Source organism: Montipora capricornis, chromosome 10, assembly GCF_036669925.1.
Source record: "Montipora capricornis isolate CH-2021 chromosome 10, ASM3666992v2, whole genome shotgun sequence".
Lineage (NCBI taxonomy): Eukaryota > Metazoa > Cnidaria > Anthozoa > Scleractinia > Acroporidae > Montipora > Montipora capricornis.
The window spans coordinates 15,803,626-15,827,625 of NC_090892.1; the positions used below are offsets into that span (position 1 = coordinate 15,803,626).

The following is a 24,000-nucleotide window of genomic DNA, read 5'->3' on the forward strand; positions in this document are numbered from 1 at the left end:
GACATCTTTTTGATGGAAATTTGAGGTTGGAGCGACCATTGCATACTTGTAAATGTAAGCAGTTTTCCAAAAGATCTAATCAACTGGTTGAAATTGCGCTCGTCTTCCTGTGGACTTTTTTCAAACTCTGAAAGAACTCCTAATAGAATTTTTAGCCGATATAGCGGCTTTCTTGTATTCTGAGGGTTAACGGGTAATTTAATGGGTGTCCTTGCATTTGCCCGGCTCTGAGAAGGCAAAAATATCGCTCAGAACAAAAGAATCCAAGATGGCTGATGTGTAGGTATAAAGTTCTATTGCCCGTTTCACATGTGAAGCCAATGAGCTGCTGCCAATGATGGAGAGCTGTGAATTTTTTTTCCCAGCCCAGATTACCCAGCAAGTAAATCAATTGTAATAGAGACTGTTCCAGGCTCAGGGTTAGTTGAGACGAGATAAAAAAAAATAATTAACCCGGGGACATGACACTCTCCAAGGACTGGAGAGAGGCTGGCCTCTCACCCTTGTTGTCCTTGTCCGCTTTATGTTCTTCGCGCTTTCTCCTTCATTATTTGGTGGCAGGGAGATTTTCTTTTTTATTATTCTTGTAGCTTACCAGTCGTTTGTGCGAGCCTACGCGACGTATCCCAGCCATCTGAAGCGCATATTTCATGTGAAAACCCTCCACCTGGGTCATGTGGCCAAGAGTTTCGCTCTCAGGGAGGCACCCAAAGAAATGTTTCAAGACACCAAGCTACAGAAGACCAAGAAGAGAAAAAGGTTTGGAGCCATTCTGTGTTAAAAACTCTGCCGTTACCCTCTTACAAATAGCTTTGGAGCGTTTTTTAAGCGGTGCGAATGGAATTTGGCGATTTCGTCAGTTTTCATAGTGATTGACCTAACTTGCCCAACGCTTTTTAGCGAAGGAATTTGCAAAATAATTGTGTCTCTGGCATTTGTATTTCAAGCGATTTTGTAATTTATTTTCTCTGAATCTGTCGGGCACCTTGTAAACGAGACGCGGGGATGTCTAGCTTAGTCTGTTCCAGCTAAACAGACAGAAGATCGTCCCAAGCAAGAATGAAAGACATTTTTTGTGTCCAGAGTGTTATAGCTTACACTGCTTGCTTACCAAGACCCCTATTCGACCTTGTCACACGGCGGCCATATTGTCCCGGGAGACCAAAAGAGCTTTGTTTTACCACGCCAAGCCTCGCAGTGGAAACCATGGGGGTGAGGCTTGGCGTGGCAAAACAAAGCTTTTTTGGTCTCCCGGGACAATATGACCGCGGTGTGACAAGGGCGGAAGAGGTTGCCACGCAGATCTCGCTTAGTAGTTACTATTAGGAAAAACATATCTTTCCAGTGACATTGTATGTACGTTATTAAAGGTTTTTTTTCTTTTGATTGCTAAATAACTTTTTAATTCGACCCCTCAGAGATGGTGATATAATGAAGAAGAGTGCCAAGAGGAAGGTAATAACGGAGCATTCATCGGAACCAACCATGCGTGGTCCTATGCCGAAGAAAAGAAAGAAGAAAAAAACCCAATGCAAGTAGTTGTTTCTTTTCAGAAAACAGGCACAGTAAAACGAAACGCACCCAGGCGGTTCGGTCGCCAAGTGTGGCGCTGTGAAGTATGGCGACCACTGCCTCAACGGCGGCTTTTAGTTGGTGGAAGAGCAAATGTTCTTGTTTTAGTGCCTATCTTTTAAAAGAGCCGCTGTGATTATAAAAAAAAAATACTTCCTTTTTTTTCTTTAAATGTTGACAGTGTGTTTGCTTAACACCTCATCTGACTGGCAAAATGTTGAGGTTTGATTTTTATCCAAAGGCCGTTTACTTTGAGTGTAAGTTTTGGATTTCACGTTTCCGCCATTACTCACGTTCAAAACTGACCGATTGGACCTCAGAGGGTTCGATCCAGGGAAAAGTGGTGTCAAAGGCTCACTAGCTTAAAATTTCAGCGTGTGAATGCATCTTATTGTATATGCAAAACGCGAGTTTAAAAGTCTGCATGAAAGCCCAAAACTCTCGTGCGGCGTACAGACGCATTGCATTCTTAAATAAGTGAACCTTTGACGTCATTTTCGCCTCGATCCAGCTCTCTCAAGAACTTTAAGTTCATATGGTGGACCATTAAATAGGAAAATTCCAGTTAAAATAAACAGGTGTCTTTTTTTATCAAGGCTAAAAACTTTTTTGATCAAAGGGGAACTCTGAATGTTTTCCACATTTTAAAATGAAGCACAAGCGTAAGTAGCCTGCGTGGCAGACCTATTTCGGATAACCGGAAATACGTCTGCCACGCAGGCTAAAGCGTGGGTAAAGTCACTGCTTACGAGCCAGAAGGCCCATCAGGCCGGCGCTTATCTCCGGATTCCTTAGCATGAGGCGACCAGGAGTTTTTATACTCGCCCCTAGATGGGATGCTAGTCCATCGCGGGGTTTACCCCCAGCATTTCGCCGGTACCCATTTAAACACCTGGATGGAGAGAGGCACCGTGAGAGTAAAGTGTCTTGCCCAAGAACACAACACAATGTCCCCGGCCAGGACCCGAGCACTCTAACCATGAGGCCACCACGCCTGGGTGGGTACAACGGTGTAAAAGCTGTTATTTTTGCAACTGTGCTTGTGTTTGTTATACGTGGGTTTCCTCAAGATTTTGCTCAGTTTTTGCGTTTTACTGTCACGTTACGGAGGTGGAGTCCGTTAATACCGACAGGATTAACGGATTAACGCTGACCTGGTTTTTAACGATTTAAGTACGAAGGGTAATATTTGACCGGGGATGACTGAGTACTGTGGAGTCGCATAACGGTTAAACGTACAGAGGTATGTTGAAATGCTCCCTCTTATAGTTTATATAAGTTCTATTTTGTTAGCAAGAGTTGGAAACACTCTATTCGTCTCTAAAGCTTTGTTTTATTAATAATTTATTGACAATAAATACGGCCGTCCCACGCAGTGTTAGCCATTATAATCCTATACCGATCCCAAGCGGCTTTTGAAATATCATACTAATGTTGGTGATTTATTCCGTTTTGAAATAAAATCAGCAAACTAAAAGGAGCGTCGAGTATTAATATGTACTGAGGTGTACCAAGCTTACGTTCAAAGTATAGTTTCGAATTTACAAAAACCGCTTGATAAAAAAAAAACAACAACAACATGATCGCCTTGGTTGCCCTTGTAAAAGTTTAGACCAGAGTTAGTAATTAGCCTCGACCTACACATGGATACAAAGTGGATATTCTCAAATCGAAATCCAAAAACAATACAGATGAATTGATAATTTTCGCCACGCTGATAGCCAATTTTCTCCTGGTAGAAATGCGGCTATCTTTTGTTTTTGCATCCAGCGGTTATGTTTGTTGGTTTTTATTAGAGAATGGTCATCCTGTTCTTATACGCCAAATGTTTCGTTTTTGTTGGCTGCCATCCGGATCAATTATTACTGGGTTGCTAAACCAAGTCGGAATCTGCGTAGCGTTTCGTCGTTTTCTTTTTTTCCCTGTCGGTAAAAGTCTTGCCTGTCACTCCCCTGCTTAGTGGTGTCTTTGTGCATAGAGTCTTCTGTGCCTATTTTGTTAGGTTTGAGGGGGCTGGGGTAATGCGTAGATTTCCTTGGTGCACACGGGAGGACATTTAATTATTAAATTAACCTGGAATGGCGTTGAAAGTCATTGTAACGCAAATGGGGTTTTAGTGCTTCTTTAAGCAAAATATGCCCCATGGAGCTCCAGAATGGAACGTCAATTGGATAAACAACTTAGGCGATGAAAAATAAATACGTGGAAGCTTTAAAGCGACGAGTAATGGTCTTCGACAACAATTTCATTTTTCGCCGTTGCATATCAAGTAAGCTTTAGCTTGGTACTATATACAAAACTGAAGTCAAATGGCAATTCTTTTATGGATTTAACAAACACTGAAAGAATCACCTTGAATGCATCACTTTGTTTACTGAAGTCGCATCTAAGTTGTCTAAGTTGTTTCATTTTAAGACTAAACTCAGCAAAGGTAAAAACAAATGTGACAGTGAAAAATTATTTGAATGAAAGCTTGTTGTTTCTTTTGTCTTTTATTATTTACCGTCAAGGTTCTTTTGAAAAGGGTTTGATGTGAACTGTCAGAAATTTGTGATTGTGTGTTTCGTTTGCACGCACGCAACTGAAATAGGAAGGGTTTCTTGCCTCTTAATCGCAAATATGTTGTTTGTTTCAATAAAAGTTTCGCTGGAAAAGATTTCTGTGAAATTTCCAGCTTGTGTAAACTTGTCATGTTGTGTAATTTTCGAGCTTAACAAATTTGCATACATGTGTTGAAATGTGATACGGGGAGAATTTTGTAGTAGCGCATAAGTCACGAAAATAAACAGGTCTGTTGGAAGCGAGCTTGAGTTCAACAAAATGAGCCCCAAAATCAGCAAAAAATTGTCGATGAATAATAAAGTAGCTGCTATTTGCAAAATGATGGAATTACCTGGTGATAAATAACCTCGTCTTGGAGAGTAAATTTTTGACTTTGCAGAAACAATGGTTGGCGATTGTGATCTTTGTTTTGAATTCGCTCATTTATTGTCAAACTTTATAACACTTTACAGAAAAAGAAACTTACGAAAACCCGGTATCTTGCCATCATTTGACACAGATGCTTTACTTTAGTAAACTTTAGTATTACAAAGCTGTCAGATGGTCAGAGGGCACGCTTAAACTTGTGGTGAAAGAAGTTGTGAGAGAGCTTGAAAATTATCAACATGTCAGCCCAGAAGCATATGTTTCTCACTTCCCATTTATTTTCTGCAATCTTTTTGGGTTCAGTACTTTGCTGGTAACCACATGTCTTCTCAGGCTATTTACCCAAGACTTCTACCATGGCACTACAATGATAGACAATACCAAAACAATATCGTGCAATGTTAGAGCTACATATTACGCAAGGACAACTTGAATCTCCTGGAAGACAACACACAGCTCAGTTGACATTTTATGTGGAATAAATCGCTGTGTTACTTCACTACCAACGTAAGCAATGCATGCCTATTTTTTCTAAAGAGGACAGGAATTTCTTCTTTCTACAAATGATTAATTAACAGGCCGGTAGCCAGGTTTTTAACCCCAGAAAAGGATCTGTTTCGTCGTACGAATGTGTAAGGACCTGTGAGCCAAAGGGCCTCTGCTGGTAAGACGTCCGGGTGAACCCTTAAATGGTCTTCAACTTGAAAAAAATTGTCTGGAACGGTGCACGTACCACAGGCAACCCAGTGTACCCTCACGGAGGGTCTAGTTACGGGTAAACTAAGAAAGGCATTTTAGAACGGCACGCGCGGGACGACTTTTGATAAAGGATATTGTATTCCTAATCTGCTGGGGGCTCAGAAGTGTTCCCACTGCCTCTTTTCTGGTAATAGTAGGCAAGAAGACGGTCTATGGCGTATGTCATTGACATGTCGACGAAGTTGTAAAAGGCATCTATGTCCTGTGACGCTTTTTCTGGATTGGGTGACACGTATATCGTTGATGGCGTATCTCCAAACAATGTTCTCACGGCTTCGTTGGTGACACGAACACAATCCTTGCTGTTGAACTCGAGACCAATGACTGGACCTAAGAAGCAATGAGAAACGGGTTTCCATCGAGTTTCTATGGTAATGGGGTTCGATATTATCGTCCGAAGGCTCTTTGGAGTGCAAACATGAAAATGTCCCAAGAGAAATCGAAAACTGTGTCCATGCAAAATTGTTTTTGGAAGGAGGGGGAGGTTAATGCATTCCTCGCGCTCTGATTGGTTCACTCAATCTCGGTTATCAGCTCATATACCATAGTTTGACCTTAAATTGCAAATGATTGCGTTAAGCGTTGCTAAGCTAAACTTATTTCGCCGGAAAGCGAAATTTCTCTCAGAATAAAGCCAAAAAAAAAAAAACGTTTTTGTGGAAAGTTTGGATCAATTCCAACGTTAGAACTACGCGAAAAGGTATGAAATGCTTTTGTGATGAGCCTACGTCTGTCTGACCACCAGGTATTACACAACATTGTATCTTCATCAAGCTTTTTCGAGTTCGCTCGGATTTTCTCGCTTTTTTCGCTCGTGCTTCGTACTTCCAAACTTATGGAGTTTAAGGAATTTAATAAAACAATTATTCCATTCGCGCTTGTTGGATATGAGACTGGTTATAGCCAATACGGCGCTACGCGCCTCGTTGGCTATTTACCATCTCATATCCAACGCGCGCTCATTGAATAATTGTTAAATAGCTCAAAGCTAATAAACGTGTGGCCCTCAAAAATTAGAAAAAAATAAAATAAAAAAATACAGAATACAACTAAAAATTATACTATCAAATCCACAAATTCTAATAAATATTCAATTAAATTAATATCAAGCTAAATACTAATTAATTTAGAGTAAGCTCTTCTTTAAAAATTACATTAAATAAACTCTTCTTAAATACAGGAAGAGAATCCAAGCTGTAACCAAGAAAGACTTTCTACTTTTTGTCTCACGTATATACTAAGCTAAATTTAAAGCAGAGTTAACTGAATAGAGTGTAATGTGAAGTGCTAGATTTCTATCCCATATAAACCATGCGAGCGTTAGCCCTACTGTTGGAAATGGGCCCACACAAGGACAGAGAAAAACTCTGACCAGGGTGGGAATTGAACCCACGACCTTCGGGTTAGATCTCCGCCGCTCTACCGACTGAGCTACAAGGTCAGACGGGAGCAAGCCGTGGGAACTAAAGATGTTAAAGTCACGGCAATGAACTTGTACAAGTACAAGTACAAGGAAAGGTTACGTTTATACAAACGTTGGCCGTGTAGCACTTATATTTTAAACAGAGTTAACTGAATAGAGTGTAATGTGAAGTGCTAGATTTCTATCCCATATAGTGGAGCTAACGCTCACATGGTTCATATGGGATAGAAATCTAGCACTTCACATTGCACTCTATACAGTTAACTCTGTTTAAAATATAAGTGCTACACGGCCAACGTTTGTATAAACGTAACCTTTCCTTAAGTTAAATTTAGACAATGACGCCAATTTTACGGTATCGATTTGAAAGCGTAATTGAAACTTGCGTCTTCAACAACTAAAAGAAATGAACGCAAAATCATACACACCTTTTTCGGCTGCGGCTTTATAGTCTTCAGATTGAAATACTCTACTGACGTCTTCCGGCTTCATTCTTATATATCAAAAGAGGGAATTTTTAGCGATCTGAACAAGCGCATGCGCAGTACTAACGCAAACTTTATCTTCAACGTTATGTCATCAGTATTCGTACTGTATGACATCATTTCGCGATTATTACCTCAAATGTACATGGAACAGGTACATGTACATGTGCATTCTAGTGTCGTCATGATTATTATTTTCCATTTTGATATAACTGAACAGGGGCGCATCCCTACCATCCCTTCGTCGTTTTGGAAACCGGTCATCGTTTATCTTATGTCTGTCCCTGCTGTTGGCATTCCCTGGTCAGTCACTGTTAAAACGCGTTAACACAGCACGTCAACGATCAATTTTTGTAGCAACATTTTAAGACATTTTTTGCTCAAATATGAATGATTCAGTTGTTGAGTTTTAAAGCACAGGGAAAGATTTGGTGACCATGAAGGGATCGTAAGCACATTGGCGACGCTCTTTACTGTTATGAGACTAACATGGTTGTAGAAACAGAAATAAACGTAGTAATGGCTGTTTCACTATTTCATTGGAACAGCACATGCTCTGACAGTTTACTTGAACTTACTTTCTGACAGGAAAAACTCTCACCTATGCAGTGCCTGTGATAAACTCCATTCAAAATATCAAGTCAAAAATTAACGTAAGTAAATTTACATGTCTTTTGTTCATCTTTTGCTAAGATTAAGGCTATAATATATAGATTTAGCCCGGCCTAAAAGCGGATCCCCTGTTTCTAGCCACAGAAAGCAATATAGTGCTTATGGAAATAATTATGCGTCTGCATAAAGTACAAAGTTAATCGTCATTAGTGATGTGTACTCCAGTTTACAGTGATAAAACAGATCAAACACCTCTGAACTAATAGCAGTAAACAAACAAGCCTTGTAAACAACAACCAACAATTTTAATCAACAACAACAATTAAAATTAAATGCACGGTAATCTCTTTCACAACATTTTCCGTTTGACTGACAATCTTTATCTCTCCGGCTCTCTCTTCAATTCAGGCAACAGCAAAGATTGTACTAATTAAACGTCAACCTAAAGCGTAATAATAGGGACGTTAAGATTTACGACGGCGACGTCAACAAAAACGTCACCTTAAACTATAGCTTTGCTCTATCATAAGTCTTTCGAGATTATTCCTTCGCGTTCACGTCGTACAATGTGGGCGAAGTGTATTAGAACTAAATCGATTTCAGAGTGAAAATAGAGAATGCAAGGTTCTGTGTTCCATGCTCACGTTGTCGTCAAAACTTCAAATTTGGTGATTTCACGTCGTCGTTATACAAAGTACCGCAAAAATATGCGCTAAAATGCGTCAGTGCTGCACGTGCAGCACGATTATTTATTCTCTTTTATCCAATGATATCATTGTTTTGTGGCGTTGTCGTCAACATCGCCGTCGCAGATCTTAAGGTCCCTAATTTCGCTTACTCGACTGAAATTTCACAGTCAAACAAAGCAGCTCACAACTGGGCATCCATTTCACACAAAAAGCATATATCATAAATGTGATTCTTGAAATATGTCAGAATGTCTGTCACGGAGAAATTGCAAAAGTTTTCAGGCCTTCTCCGATTTTTGCTTTTTTTAAAGCTAGTTTTACAAACTATGTGAGGAAGCGAGGCATAGATTAAGAAGGAAAACATTACCTGAAAGCTAGAGTAGTGGTAATCAGGAGCTGACATAGTAAGATAATGGTTTGACACTGACGAAACATAAAAAAAAACTAGTCAGTGTCAAACCATTATCTTACCTGAAAGCTAACCGTTTTAAATGAGTCTTTTGTCTTTTGCTCTATTTCTCTCCGCTTTACGTTCATTTTCATTGAAATCTTGTCTTCTTCTCCTTCCTCGGCTTCTCTCAAGGATTTCTTGGCTTAAATTTCTCAAATTTCGTCATCTCTTCTCTCGTGCTCTTTCCTGCTCTTTATCCCGTTGCTCGTCACTAATATAATTTCCCGCAAGAAAAATGCGGGTTGCCAGATGCAACGCTGCCACCCGATTTCCTGGCAAGGAAAACTGCCCGAACACTCCCGTCCCTAGTGGCTGTCCTGCCTCCCCACCTTCACCTCTACAGTCCGCACGGGCGGACGTACGTGACGTCACAACCAAAATTTCCATAAAAGCTGCCTATCGGTAACTTATTTTCTCAATACTTGTAGATAGTAAAAAGCGACCAGTTCTTTGTAATCATCATCTTCGAGGAGGGAGTTGTTAAATTTCCATAGACCTGTACATCAGTGTACAAGATTCGCCAAATAAACTTCCTGACTGTCTTCTGTTTCTCCGTCGTAGTGATAATGATACCAAAAAGTAATTTGGCTGGACGAAATTTTATGAGCACTTCCCGCCAAAGTTTGCTTGTAGTTTATGCAAACAGCTGCAGAACGGTAGCCTCCTCAATTCTCTCAGGGTGTATCAAAACATGGCATTGTTTTGGAATACAGATAAGGGCAGGAAATCGAATCTTTTAAAGTAGTTGATATTTGTAAAATTTTCAACAAATTAACGTCACTATTCATTGGTCTGTATCATTTTTAAAAAGGAAAAATTTAGACCCGTCTGGATTTGTTCACCAAACAGTTCTCGATTTACTGCTTGTCCATCGAGTATATTTGTTTTAATGTAGTTTGTACAAAGTTGGTGTGTTGTTCGAGCTCCCGCATACATCAGCAAGCAACGCACCGTTGAATTTTGTTAATCAGGCTGTTTTCATGTAGAATTGTCCTTAATTTATACGAGGAACCTTTACTAGACGGGAAACTTACTTTCCTTTGCGTTGCCTGAGAAATTGAGTTCTAGACTCGTCTAGTTCGAATTTAAGAAGCAACGTAATCATAAAGATAATTTTTTTGAGGATATGGTGAGAAGTCGAAAAAGATTTGATGGAATAACAGAAATAAACAAGTGTTTTTAGTGAAACATCAACATTCCAAAGAACGAAAAATTGCTTTAAGGAGTTGGTCTAGCTCTTCATTGCAATCTCATTGTCAGACTATATTTATTGATCGTATTGAGAAGACTTGAAAATCATTTTTTACTCACTCTTCTTTGTTAGAACTAGGATGAACAAAGGTTTGTAGCATATATAGTAAATCAGTAAAGAATCTGCAAGAAAACGTTCTCAAACTGAACGATTAACCTTGACTTAAATTACTTTGTCTGTTTCGATCCTTTCAGTTTTTTATTTGAAATACAAATCTGAAATTAAATTAAATCCTCAATTGATACCAATCACCTGTTTCTGCCTGACGACAACAGCTATGTATCATCCTCAGTCAGGCTGGAGAAGAAACGACAGGACATCGTCAAACAAGAGAATCAGTTTTTTATTTGCCCACCCAAAATAATGTGTATTAATAATAAAATCTTTTCATCTGATCCGGGATGAAAACTGATAAATAAAAACCCTCCGTAAAATGCAATATAATATTACACTTGACTCTAACCTAGTAACGCATAAGAGCTATTTTTTGTTTAATTCTCACCTTTGAAGAGCGTATAATGTAAATGAGATTTTACATAAATATCAACTGTCTAGTGACTATGTTTTCCTACAATTGCAACCGACATAAATGTGACAAATTTAAATGGAACCTTCAAAGAAACTGAAAACAAATCATTTGCTTATTGAAATGAGGAAAAAGCATGTTTTACGATTTTCAGCAGGGAACGTATTTCTTTACTATAGCAGAACAGCTAGACTGTTGAAAAAAGGGACGTGATCCATTTGGAAAAAAGTGGTGTTAGATGGATGTGGTGTTAGGTTCTGTTTGCGACGAGAATGAGGAACTGTTATCAAAGTGCCTAAAGAAAGACTTGAAAATGTCCGTTAATTCCGATCAGTAAAAGGGGAAAAATCATGTTCCATTTGATTGTGTCTATCTCAAAATAAAAGAAATGAAACTAATTTAAAATTTACGCTAGGAATTGGAAAAAGCCCAGCAAGACTCCGTTCAAAGACTGTTTTCCTGCTACTTTTTTTTGTCGTCTCAAATTTCGTAGACCAAATTTATTGATTTACATCGCATTCGACTACTTCCTTGTGCTAGTTATTGTGAAACCTTTTTATGGTTCTTAAGTTAGTCCATAAAGGGCGGTCTTTTTCAAATTCCCAAATATAAATTTCTTAATTAGAACGACTAGCCACATTCAAAAACAAAGAGTCTTCTTAATTTGGCACATGTAAACGCGCTGCAGTTGACAGCACAGACAAACTATTGGCTGTTAATACATGCATTTTGTCAGTTTAGTTTGACACTGCACGATTCGGGACAGGAGGCTATTATCTGCGATTATTACCGACTTTGTTAAATTGATTCAGGTCTCCTATGGAATACATATAATCACCCTCGAGCTAATAATTGTAGAGTTGCAGAAAACAAGCCTTGGCGCTTTGGTTTTCTAAGTATTGAGAAACAGTCCAGCAGTAGTTGCTCTATTCCATCGAGGTGTAAAAGCTTCAACTCGTCGTCAGAATGAACGAAGCAAATGAAATGTCTCACGACCATGATCATGAACATGGAGCGGGAATAATTTCATCAGCAACAGTCGCCATTGTGGCAGGAATTTTCAGCTTGACATTTTCGTCAGCTACAATTTTAACGAACATTGTTCTTTTAGTCACACTCTTCAGCGATCCCTACAATTATTTTCGATCTCGCAGTACCACATATTTCGTGGCAAGTATGTCTTTGAGCGATTTTCTTTCAGGCTTGTTTGTACAGCCTTTGTATTCGGCCTGTATGCTTTGCATTGGATCTGGACATGAGCAGCCCAAACTTTGCGATATTTCGCTTGTTTTCTCACATGTGACTACTAAGATCTCAATCTTTACAGCTGTTGCTTTATCATTGGATAGGTATCTAGCTGTGAAGCTTTCGTGGCGATACAAAAACCTTGTAACAATCCGAAAGGTCATGGTTTGTAACATTTTCATCTGGCTGTTCTCTGTGATATTTGAAGTATCACATTCTGTTGTTGAATCCGAAAACATTTTCGATTTGGTTGATCTTCACCTTCAAACCACGGTTCCATTAGTTCTTTTGAGTTGCGTTTATGCTGCCGCTTACATTGAATTTCGTCGTTACTCAAGAAATGTCGTTTTTAGACAAGCCCTTCCAGGTGGAAGATCTCGTACAGTTGTTCAGAACATTCGACTGGAAAAGAAGATAGTTTGGACAATGGTAATAGTCAATGTTGTGATATTTATATCTATTTCGCCCTTCTTAATCGCAAAAAAATTAGAAAATGGCTGTTTAAAAGAGAAAAGCAGTGAATGTAGTGGGGTGGGTTTTGAAGCCTTGAAAGCTCTTTCAGTACCAATGTTGTGTATAAGCTCTACGCTAAACCCATTCCTTTACGCTTGGAGAATACCACAATACAGGCAAGCCGTAATTGCGGTTAAAAACAGGACATGCTTTTCGGGTCAAAGATAAAGTTGCTTCACAAGTACTCCGACAGTAAACAAGCCTACGGTTCTCGCAACTGATAGTCTATTTGAACGAAAATTTTCGTGGTTGTCAACTCTCTTTGTAACTCTCCAAAAGAGCTAGACCAATGGTAAACTAAAATAAAATTGACTATGATATATGTGTAAGGTTATAATGATAAAAGGGTTCTTTTGCAATCCTCGATTCTGCTTCCATGAAATGGCGCCTTAAATCAAGTTTGGATCCTTTCTTGCTTAAAAAATGAAAAAGAAAACGGGGCTGTGCACATGCATTCATTGGCAAAAAACACTCTTTATCGAAAAGGTAATCACTTCAATTTAACACTTTATTCGATTTGACACCGCTGTTACTTACGATTTTTAAGCAGTCCTATTCGTGTCTATTGCTCTATTTCTCTCAGCTTTACATTCATTTTCATTGAAATTTTCTCTTCTTCTCCTTCCTCGGCTTCTCTCGAGGATTTCTTTGCTTAAATTTCTCAAATTTCGTCGCCTCTTCTCTTCTGCTCTTTCCTGCTCTTTATCGAGTTGCTCGTCAGTAATAAAATTTCCCTCCAGAAAAACGCGCGTAGCCAAATACAACGCTGCCACGCGATTTCATGCCAAGGAAAACTTCCCAAACACTCCCGTCCCTAGTGGCTATCCTGCCTCCCCACCTCCACCCCGACAGTCTGTACGGGCGGACGCACGTGACGTCATAAGCAAAATGTCCATAAAAGCTGCCAATCGCTATCTTCCACGTATTTTCTCAATATTTGTGGATAGTAAAAAACGAGGAGGGAAATGCTAAATTTCCATAGACCTGTACATCAATGTACAAGACTTTGATTCGCCAAATAAACTTCCTGACTGTCTTTGTATCTCGATCGTAGTGATAATGATATCAAAAAGTATTTTAGCTGGACGAAATTTTATCAGCACGTACCGCCAAAGTTTGCTTGTAGTTTATGCAAACAGCTGCACAACGGTAGCCTCCTCAATTCTCTTAGGGTGTATCATGGCAATGTTTTGGGATACAGATAAGGGCGGAAAATTGAATCTTTTAGAGTAGTTGATATTTGTAAATTTTTTAACAAATTAACGTCACTATTCATTGCTCTGTATCATTCTTTAAAAGGAAAAATTTAGACGCACCTGGATTTGTTCACCGATTTACAGCTTGTCCATTGAGTATATTTGATTTGTTTTAATGTATTTTGTACAAAGTTGTTGTGTTGTTCGAGCTCCATACATAAGTAAGTAATGTCGCGATTGATTGATAGGACAAACATACGTGTCCTATTTACATTTTTGCAGTGGGCTCGGACATCAGGAAGCAACGCACCGTTGAATTTTGTTAATCAGGCTGTTTTCATGTAGAATTGTCCTTAATTTATACAAGGAACCTTTACTAAACGGGAAACTTACTTTCCCTTGCGTTGCCTGAGAAATTGAGTTCTAGACTCGTCTAGTTCGAATTTAAGAAGCAACGTAATCATAAAGATAAACTTTTTGAGGACATGGTGAGAAGTCGAAAAGGATTTGATGGAATAACAAAAGTAAACAAGTGTTTTCAGGGAAACATCAACATTCCAAAAGGGAAAAAATTGCTTTAAGGAGTTGGTCTAGCTCTTCATTGCAATCTTATTGTCAGATCATACTTATTGATTATATTGACAAGACTTAAAAATCATTTTTCATTCACTCTTCTTTGTTAGAACTAGGATGAACAAAGGTTTGTAGCATATATAGTAAATCAGTAAAGAATCTGCAAGAAAACGTTCATAAACTAAACGATTAACCTTGACTTAAATTACTTTGTCTGTTCCAATGCTTTCAGTTTTTTTATTTGAAATACAAGTAGAAAATTAAATTGAATCCTCAATTGATACGAATCACCTGTTTCTGCCTGACGACAACAACTTTGTATTATCCTCAGTCAGGCTGGAGAAGAAACGACAGGAAATCTTCAAATAATTACATAAGAGGATCAGTTTTTTATTTGCGCACCCAAAATAATGTGTGTTAATAAGAAAAGCTTTTCATCTCATCCGGGATGAAAACCGGTAAATAAAAACCTTCCGTAAAATGTAATATAATATTACACTTGACTCTAACCTAGTAACGCATAAGAGCTATTTTTTGTTTAATTCTCACCTTTGAAAAGCGTATGCTGTAACTGAGATTTTATATAAATATCAACTGTCTAGTGGCTATGTTTTCCTACAATCGAAATAAATGTGACAAATTTAAACGGAGCCTTCAAAGAAAATAAAAACAAATCATTTGCTTATTGAAATGAGGAATAAGCATGTTTTACGATTTTCAGCAGGGAACGTATTTGTTTACTATAACAGAACAGCTAGACTGTTGAGAACAGGGACGTGATCCATTTGGAGAATTTTGGTGTTAAATGGAAAAGGTTCTGTTCGCGACGAGAATGAGGAAATGTTAGCCCAATTTTAGCACTGTGTTATCAAAATGCCTAAAGAAAGATTTGAAAACGTCCGTTAATTCCGACCAGTAAAAGGGAAAAAATCATGTTCCATTTGATTCTGTCTATCTCAAAATAAAAGAAATGAAACTAATTTAAAATTTACGCTAGGAATTAGTAAAAACCCAGCAAGACTCCGTTTAAAGACTGTTTTCATGCTACTTTGTCGTCTCCAATTTCGTAGATGAAATTTATGAATTTACATAGCATTCGACCACTTCCTTGCGCTAGTTATTGTGAAACCTTTTTATGGTTCTTAAGTAAGTCCATAAAGGGCAGTCTTTTTCAAATTCCCAAATATAAATTTCTCAATTAGAATGACTAGCCACATTCGAAAACAAAGCGTCTTCTTAATTTGGCACATGTAAACGAGCTGTAGTTGACAGCACAGACAAATTACTGGCTGTTATTACATGCATTTTGTCGGTTTAGTGACGAAGTTTGACACAGCACGATTCGAGACAGGAGGCTATTATCTGCGATTATCACCGACTTTGTTAAATTGATTCAGGTCTCCTATGGAATACATATAATCAAGTTCGAGCTAATAATTGTCGAGTTGCAGAAAACAAGCCTTGGTGCTTCTAAGTCTTCCAGTAGAAGTTGCTATATTCCATCGAGGTGTAAGAGCTTCAACTCGTCGTCACAATGAACGAAGCAAATGAAATGTCTCACGACCATGATCATGAACATGGAGCAGGAATAATTTCAACAGCAACAGTCGCCATTGTGGCAGGAATTTTCAGCTTGACATTTTCTTCAGCTACAGTTTTAACGAACATTGTTCTTTTATTCACACTCTTCAGCGATCCCTACAATTATTTTCGATCTCGCGGTACCACATATTTCGTGGCAAGTCTGTCTTTGAGCGATTTTCTTTCAGGTTTGTTTGTACAGCCTTTGTATTCGGCTTGTATGCTTTGCATTGGATCTGGACATGAGCAGCCCAAACTTTGCGATATTTCGCTTATTTTCTCACATGTGACTACTAAGATTTCAATTTTTACAGTGGTTGCCTTAGCATTGGATAGGTATCTAGCTGTGAAGCTTTCATGGCGATACAAAAACCTTGTAACAATCCGAAAGGTCATGGTTTGTAACATTTTCGTCTGGCTGTTCTCTGTGGTATTCGAAGTATCACATTCTGTTGTTGAATCCGAAAACATTTTCGATTTGGTTGATCTTCACCTTCAAACCACGGTCCCATTAGTTCTTTTGAGTTGCGTTTATGCTGCCGCTTACATTGAATTTCGTCGTTACTCAAGAAACGTGGTTTTTAGGCAAGCCCTTACAGGTGGAAGATCTCGTAAGTTTGTGCAGAACATTCGACTCGCAAAGAAGATAGTTTGGACAGTCGTAATAATCAATGTTGTGATATTTATATCTTTTTCGCCGTATTTAATCGCAAAAAATTTAGAAAATGGCTGTTTAAAAAAGAAAAGCAGTGAATGTAGTGGGGTGGGTTTTGAAGCCTTGAAAGCTCTTTCAGTACCAATGTTGTGTATAAGCTCTGCGCTAAACCCATTCCTTTACGCTTGGAGAATACCAAAATACAGGCAAGCCGTAATTGCGGTTAAAAACAGGGCGTGCTTTTCGTGTTAAAGATAAAGTTGCATCAGAAGTTCTCACACAGTAAACGAGCCTACGGTTCTCGCAACTGATAGTTTATTTGAACGAAAAAGTCTCGTAGTTGTCAACTCTCTTTGTAACTCTCCAAAAGAGCGAGACCAGTAGTAAACTTCAATAAAATTGACTATGATATATGTGCAAGGTTATAATGATAAGAGGGTTCTTTTGCAATCCTCAGTCGATTCTGCTTCCATGAAATGGCGACTTAAATCAAGATTGGATCCTTTCTTGCCTAAAAAATTAAATTGAAAACGGGGCTGTGCACATGCATTGATTGGGGAAAAACACTCTTCATCAAAAAGGTAATCACTTCAATTTAACACTTCATTCGCTTTAACACCGCTATTACTTACGATTTTTAAGCATTCCTTTTCGTTTCTATTGATCCATTTCTCTCAGCTTTACATTCATTTTCATTGAAATTTTGTCTTGTTCTTCTTCCTCGGCTTCTCTCGAAGGTTTCTTGGCTTAAATTTCTCAAATTTCATCGCCTCTTCTCTTGTGCTCTTTCCTGCTCTTTATCCCGCTGTACGTTACGAATATAATTTCCCGCCAGAAAAACGCGGGTTGCCAAATGCAACGCTGCCACGCGATTTCCTGGCAAGGAAAACTGCCCGAACACTTCCGTCCCTAGTGGCTGTCCTGCCTCCCCACCTTAACCCCAACAGTCTGTACAAGCGGACGTACCTGACGTCATAACCAAAATTTCCATAAAAGCTGCCTATCGGTGACTTCTACGTATTTTCTCGATATTTGTGGATAGTAAAAAGCAATGAGTCTTTTTTAATCATCATCTTCGAGGAGGGAGTTGTTAAATTTCCAAGACCTGTACATCAATGTACAAGACTTTGATTCGCCAAATAAACTTCCTGACTGTCTTCTGAATCACGATCGTAGTGATAATGATACCAATAAGTAATTTGGCTAGACGAAATTTTATGAGCACGTCCCGCCAAAGTTTCCTTGTAGTTTATGGAAACAGCTGCAGAACGGTAGCCCCCTCAATTCGCTCAGGGTGTATCAAAACATGGCATTGTTTTGGAATACAGATAAGGGCAGGAAATTGAATCTTATAAAGTAGTTGATATTTGTAAAGTTTTCAACAAATTAACGTCACTATTCATTGATCTGTATCATTTTTAAAAAGGAAAAGTCTGAATTTGTTCACCGAACAGTTCTCGATTTACTGCTTGTCCATCGAGTATATTTGATTTGTTTTAATGTACTTTGTACAAAGTTGGTGTGTTGTTCGAGCTTCCGCATACATCAGGAGGCAACGCACCGTTGATTTTTGTTAATCGGGCTGTTTTCATGTAGAATTGTCCTTAATTTATACGAGGAACCTTTACTAGACGGGAAACTTACTTTCCTTTGCGTTGCCTGAGAAATTGAGTTCTAGACTCGTCTAGTTCGAATTTAAGAAGCAACGTAATCATGAAGATAAATTTTTTGAGGATATGGTGAGAAGTCGAAAAAGATTTGATGGAATAACAGAAATAAACAAGTGTTTTTAGTGAAACATCAACATTCCAAAGAGGAAAAATTGCTTTAAGGAGTTGGTCTAGCTCTTCATTGCAATCTCATTGTCAGACCATATTTATTGATCATATTGACAAGACTTGAAAATCATTTTTCACTCACTCTTCTTTGTTAGAACTAGGATGAACAAATGTTTGTAGTATATATAGTAAATCAGTAAAGAATCTGCATGAAAACGTCAAGTTCTCAAACTGAACGATTAACCTTGACTTAAATTACTTTGTCTGTTTCGATCCTTTCAGTTTTTTATTTGAAATACAAATCTGAAATTAAATTAAATCCTCAATTGATACGAATCACCTGTTTCTGCCTGACGACAACAGCTATGTATTATCCTCAGTCGGGCTGGAGAAGAAACGACAGGAAATCGTCAAACAAGAGAATCAGTCTTTTATTTGCCCACCCAAAATAATGTGTATTAAGAATAAAATCTTTTCATCGCATCCGGGATGAAAACTGGTAAATAAAAACCCTCCGTAAAATGTAATATAATATTACACTTGACTCTAACCTAGTAACGCATACGAGCTATTTTTTGTTTAATTCTCTCCTTTGAAGAGCGTATACTGTAAATAAGATTTTACATAAATATCAATTGTCTAGTGACTATGTTTTCCTACTGAACCGACATGAATGTGACAAATTTAAATGGGAACGTTCAAAGAAACTGAAAACAAATCATTTGCTTATTGAAATGAGGAAAAAGCATGTTTTACGATTTTCAGCAGGGAACGAATTTCTTTACTATAGCAGAACAGCTAGACTGTTGAGAAAAGGGACGTGATCCATTTGAAAAATTGTGGTGTTAGATGGATGTGGTGTTAGGTTCTGTTTGCGACGAGAATGAGGAACTGTTAGCCCAATTTAGCACTGTGTTATCAAAATGCCTAAAGAAACATTTGAAAATGTCCGTTAATTCCGATCAGTAAAAGGGAAAAAATCATGTTCCATTTGATTCTGTCTATCTCAAAATAAAAGAAATGAAACTAATTTAAAATTTACGCTAGGAATTAGAAAAACCCAGCAAGACTCCGTTCAAAGACTGTTTTCCTGCTACTTTGTCGTCTCCAATTTCGTAGATGAAATTTATTGATTTACATCGCATTCGACTACTTCCTTGGGCTAGTTATTGTGAAACCTTTTTATGGTTCTTAAGTGAGTCCATAAAGGGCGGTCTTTTTCAAATTCCCAAATATAAATTTCTCAATTAGAATGACTAGCCACATTCGAGAACACAGAGGTTTCTTAATTTGGCACGTGTAAACGAGCTGCAGTTGACAGCACAGACAAACTCTGATTGGCTGTTAATACATGCATTTTGTCGGTTTACTTTGACACATTACGATTCGAGACAGGAGGCTATTATCTGGGATTATCACCGACTTTGTTAAATTGATTCAGGTCTCCTATGGAATACATATAATCACGCTCGAGCTAATAATTGTAGAGTTGCAGAAAACAAGCCTTGGCGCTTTGGCCTTCTAAGTATTGAGAAACAATCCAGCAGTAGTTGTTCTATTCCGTCGAGGTGTAAAAGCTTCAACTCGTCGTCACAATGAACGAAGCAAATGAAATGTCTCACGACCATGATCATGAACACGGAGCGGGAATAATTTCATCAGCAACAGTCGCCATTGTGGCAGGAATTTTCAGCTTGACATTTTCTTCAGCTACAATTTTAACGAACATTGTTCTTTTATTCACACTCTTCAGCGATCCCTACAATTATTTTCGATCTCGCAGTACCTCATATTTCGTGGCAAGTCTGTCTTTGAGCGATTTTCTTTCAGGCTTGTTTGTACAGCCTTTGTATTCGGCTTGTATGCTTCGCATTGGATCTGGACATGAGCAGCCCAAATTTTGCGATATTTCGCTTATTTTCTCACATGTGACTACTAAGATCTCAATCTTTACAGCTGTTGCTTTATCATTGGATAGGTATCTAGCTGTGAAGCTTTCGTGGCGATACAAAAACCTTGTAACAATCCGAAAGGTCATTGTTTGTAACATTTTCATCTGGCTGTTCTCTGTGATATTTGAAGTATCACATCCTGTTGTTGAATCCGAAAACATTTTCGATTTGGTTGATCTTCACCTTCAAACCACGGTCCCATTAGTTCTTTTGAGTTGCGTTTATGCTGCCGCTTACATTGAATTTCGTCGTTACTCAAGAAACGTCGTTTTTGGACAAGCCCTTCCAGGTGGAAGATCTCGTACAGTTGTTCAGAACATTCGACTCGAAAAGAAGATAGTTTGGACAGTCGTAATAATCAATGTTGTGATATTTATATCTTTTTCGCCGTATTTAATCGCAAAAAAATTAGAAAATGGCTGTTTAAAAGAGAAAAGCAGTGAATGTAGTGGGGTGGGTTTTGAAGCCTTGAAAGCTCTTTCAGTACCAATGTTGTGTATAAGCTCTGCGCTAAACCCATTCCTTTACGCTTGGAGAATACCACAATACAGGCAAGCCGTAATTGCGGTTAAAAACAGGGCATGCCTTTCGTGTCAAAGATAAAGTTGCTTCACAAGTACTCAGGAGTAAACAAGCCTACGGTTCTCGCAACTGATAGTTTATTTGAACGAAAAATTTCGTTGTTTTCAACTCTCTTTGTTACTCTCCACTTAGCTAGACCAATAGTAAACTACAATAAAATTGACTATGATATATGTGCGAGGTTATAATGATAAAAGGGTTCTTTTGCAATCCTCAGTCGATTCTGCTTTCATGAAATGGCGACTTAAATCAAGATTGGATCCTTTCTTGCTTAAAAAGTTAAAATGAAAACGGGGCTGTGCACATGCATTAATTGGGGAAAAACACTCCTCATCAAAAAGATATAATCACTTCAATTTAACACTTCATTCGCTTTAACACCGCTATTTTTTACGATTTTTAAGCAGTCCTATTCGTGTCTATTGCTCTTTCTCTCAGCTTTACATTCATTTTCATTGAAATTTTGTCTTGTTCTTTTTCCTCGGCTTCTCTCGAAGGTTTCTTGGCTTAAATTTCTTAAATTTCATCGACTCTTCTCTTGTGCTCTTTTCTGCTCTTTATCCCGTTGCTCGTCACTAATATAAATTCCTTTCAGAAAAACGCGGGTTGCCAAATGCAACGCTGCCACGCGATTTCCCGGCTAGGAAAACTGCCCGAACACTCGCGTCCCTAGTCCTGCCTCCCCACCTTCACCCCGACAGTCTGTACGGGCGGACGTACGTGACGTCATAACCAAAATTTCCATAAAAGCTGCCTATCGGTGACTTCTACGTATTTTCTCTATATTTGTGGATAGTAAAACGCGATCAGTTCTTTGTAATCATCATCTTCCAGGAGGGAGTTGTTAAATTTCCAAGACCTGTACATCAATGTACAAGACTTTGATTCGCCAAATAAACTTCCTGAGTGTCTTCTGAATCTCGATCGTAGTGATAATGATACCAAAAAGTATTTTGGCTGGACGAATTTTATGAGCACGTACCGCCAAAGTTTGCTTGTAGTTTATGCAAAGAGCTGCAGAACGGTAGCCTCCTCAATTCTCTCAGGGTGTATCAAAACATGGCATTGTTTTGGGATACCGATAAGGGCAGGAAATTGAATCTTTTAGAGTAGTTGATATTTGTAAATTTTTCAACAAATTAACGTCACTATTTATTGATCTGTATCATTCTTAAAGAGGAAAAATTTAGACCCGTCTGGATTTGTTCACCGAAGAGTCCTCGATTTACTACTTGTCCATCGAGCATATTTGATTTGTTTTAATTTTTTTTTGTACAAAGTTGGTGTGTTGTTCGAGCTCCCGCATACATCAGGAAGCAACGCACCGTTGAATTTTGTTAATCAGGCTGTTTTCATGTGGAATTGTCCTTAATTTATACGAGGAACCTTTACTAGACGGGAAACTTACTTTCCTTTGCGTTGCCTGAGAAATTGAATTATAGACTCCCCTACTTCGAATTTAAGAAGCAACGGTAATCATAAAGATAAACTTTTTGAGGATATGGTGAGAAGTCGAAAAAGATTTGATGGAATAACAGCAATAAACAAGTGTTTTTAATGAAACATCAACATTCCAGAGGGAAAAATTGCTTTAAGGAGTTGGTCTAGCTCTTCATTGCAATCTCGTTGTCAGACCATATTTATTGATTATATTGACAAGACTTAAAATAATTTTTTATTCACTCTTCTTTGTTAGAACTAGGATGAACAAAGGTTTGTAGCATATATAGTAAACCAGTAAAGAATCTGCTAGAAAGACGTTCTCAAACTGAACGATTAACCTTGACTTAAATTACAAAAATTTGGTTTTATCAACGGAGTTGATAATGTAAATTGGCCACCGTACAGAGATTCTAAAAGCTGACGTTTCGAGCGTTAGCCCTTCGTCAGAGCGAATCGACAGATTATGGGTTACGTGTAGTTTTTATAGTAGAGTAGGAGCTACGCTAGTGGTGGTAACATGGCAACGTGAAAAATAATCGTTAATACCGTGTGGATTAAGGGTGCCGATTTGAAAGATGAATTTTTGTTCCAGATTCTTGCGGCTTTCCGTCGTACCTAGACGTAGGGAAAGGCCGCAGATAGCCATGTGTTTTTTGGAGTGGTTAGGCAGATTAAAATGGCGAGCGACTGGCTTGGATGCATCCTTGTCATTCTTCTCAACATCGCGAAGGTGTTCGCGGAATCGGTCACCTAGTCGTCTACCTGTCTCACCAATGTATAATTCATGATTGCATAACTTACAGGTTATGCAATAAATGACATTTGCGGAGGTACATGTGAAACGATCGGTGATCTTAACAGATCGCTTAGGTCCCGATATCTTGCTAGTGTTGAGAATGAAAAGACAAGTTTTGCATCGTGAGCGCGCGCATTTGAAAGTGCCGGGTTGCTCGTTAGTTTTGAGCGCGCTTCTAACTAAAAAGTTGCCTACGTTTTTGTCGCGTTTGAATGAAATAAGTGGAGGATGCGAAAAGATTCTACCAGTCTCGGGATCATTTTGGAGTAATTTAAAATTACTAAGAATGATGCTTTTGACTGCGAGATTATGAGGATGGAAAGTGAGGGTGAATGGAATTCTGTCATTCTTATCTTTTTGTGACGTTTGTAGTGATGACTGTCGATCAAATTGTTGGGCGCGATGATGGCCCGCTTTGACCACAGAGACAGGATAGCCACGTTTTTCGAAGAACTGGCACATCTCCTTTGATTTGCTGGAAAAATCGGAGTCATCACTACATAGATGTCGAAGTCTAAGAAATTGAGAATAAGGAGTTCTTGACATGTGATGGATGTGACGATGAATACAACAAATAACTGTGTGAATCAATAGGTTTGTAGTGCACACTAGTACATAGCACGTTGCCTCTAATAGAAACTTTGATATCTAGGAAAGTTTTCGAAATTTCCCAGGTATATTTAAGAGCCAGATGAAAAGAGTTGACAGAGGTTATAAATTGATCGAGTTCTTCTCTGCTGGATGAAATAGCGCCGATGCAGTCGTCGATGATGTAGCGGCCGTAGAGTTCAGGTTTGGGGCCGTTGTACTTATTAAAAAATTGGTGTTCAACATATCCTACAAAAAGATTGGCATAGCTAGGTCCCATTCTTGAGCCCATCGCTACACCATTAATTTTTTTGTAATAGTTTCCGGCGAATGAAAAACAGTTAAGCGTTAAAACTAGTTCGGCAAGGCGGAGGAGCGTTTCCGAGCTAGGTTCTTTGACA

At 38.5% G+C, this 24,000-nt stretch overlaps 4 protein-coding genes across 4 annotated transcripts in view; all 4 read left to right on the plus strand.

Annotated features, from left to right (window-relative positions):
• Positions 1 to 3,057, plus strand: part of LOC138020349 (ATP-dependent DNA helicase DDX31-like) — a 48,158-nt gene extending 45,101 nt beyond the window's left edge. The window contains exons 19-20 of the mRNA XM_068867352.1: positions 591 to 759; positions 1,419 to 3,057. Of these exons, the coding sequence (XP_068723453.1) occupies positions 591 to 759; positions 1,419 to 1,539 (290 nt within the window). The 3' untranslated portion in view covers positions 1,540 to 3,057. The remainder of the gene's footprint in view (positions 1 to 590; positions 760 to 1,418) is intronic.
• Positions 3,058 to 11,579: 8,522 nt separating this feature from the next.
• On the plus strand, positions 11,580 to 12,623 carry LOC138019202 (adrenocorticotropic hormone receptor-like). Its single transcript, XM_068865910.1, has one exon. It carries the CDS (start codon positions 11,664 to 11,666, stop codon positions 12,621 to 12,623), a length of 960 nt encoding a protein of 319 aa, XP_068722011.1. The 5' UTR covers positions 11,580 to 11,663.
• Positions 12,624 to 15,664: 3,041 nt separating this feature from the next.
• LOC138022022 (adrenocorticotropic hormone receptor-like) lies at positions 15,665 to 16,960 on the plus strand. The gene has a single exon (XM_068869045.1). The coding sequence runs from the start codon at positions 15,759 to 15,761 to the stop codon at positions 16,710 to 16,712; it is 954 nt and encodes a 317-aa protein (XP_068725146.1). The 5' UTR covers positions 15,665 to 15,758; the 3' UTR covers positions 16,713 to 16,960.
• A 2,741-nt stretch (positions 16,961 to 19,701) lies between these two features.
• LOC138021708 (adrenocorticotropic hormone receptor-like) lies at positions 19,702 to 20,947 on the plus strand. The gene has a single exon (XM_068868672.1). It carries the CDS (start codon positions 19,834 to 19,836, stop codon positions 20,791 to 20,793), a length of 960 nt encoding a protein of 319 aa, XP_068724773.1. The 5' UTR covers positions 19,702 to 19,833; the 3' UTR covers positions 20,794 to 20,947.
• The last annotated feature ends 3,053 nt before the right edge of the window (positions 20,948 to 24,000 follow it).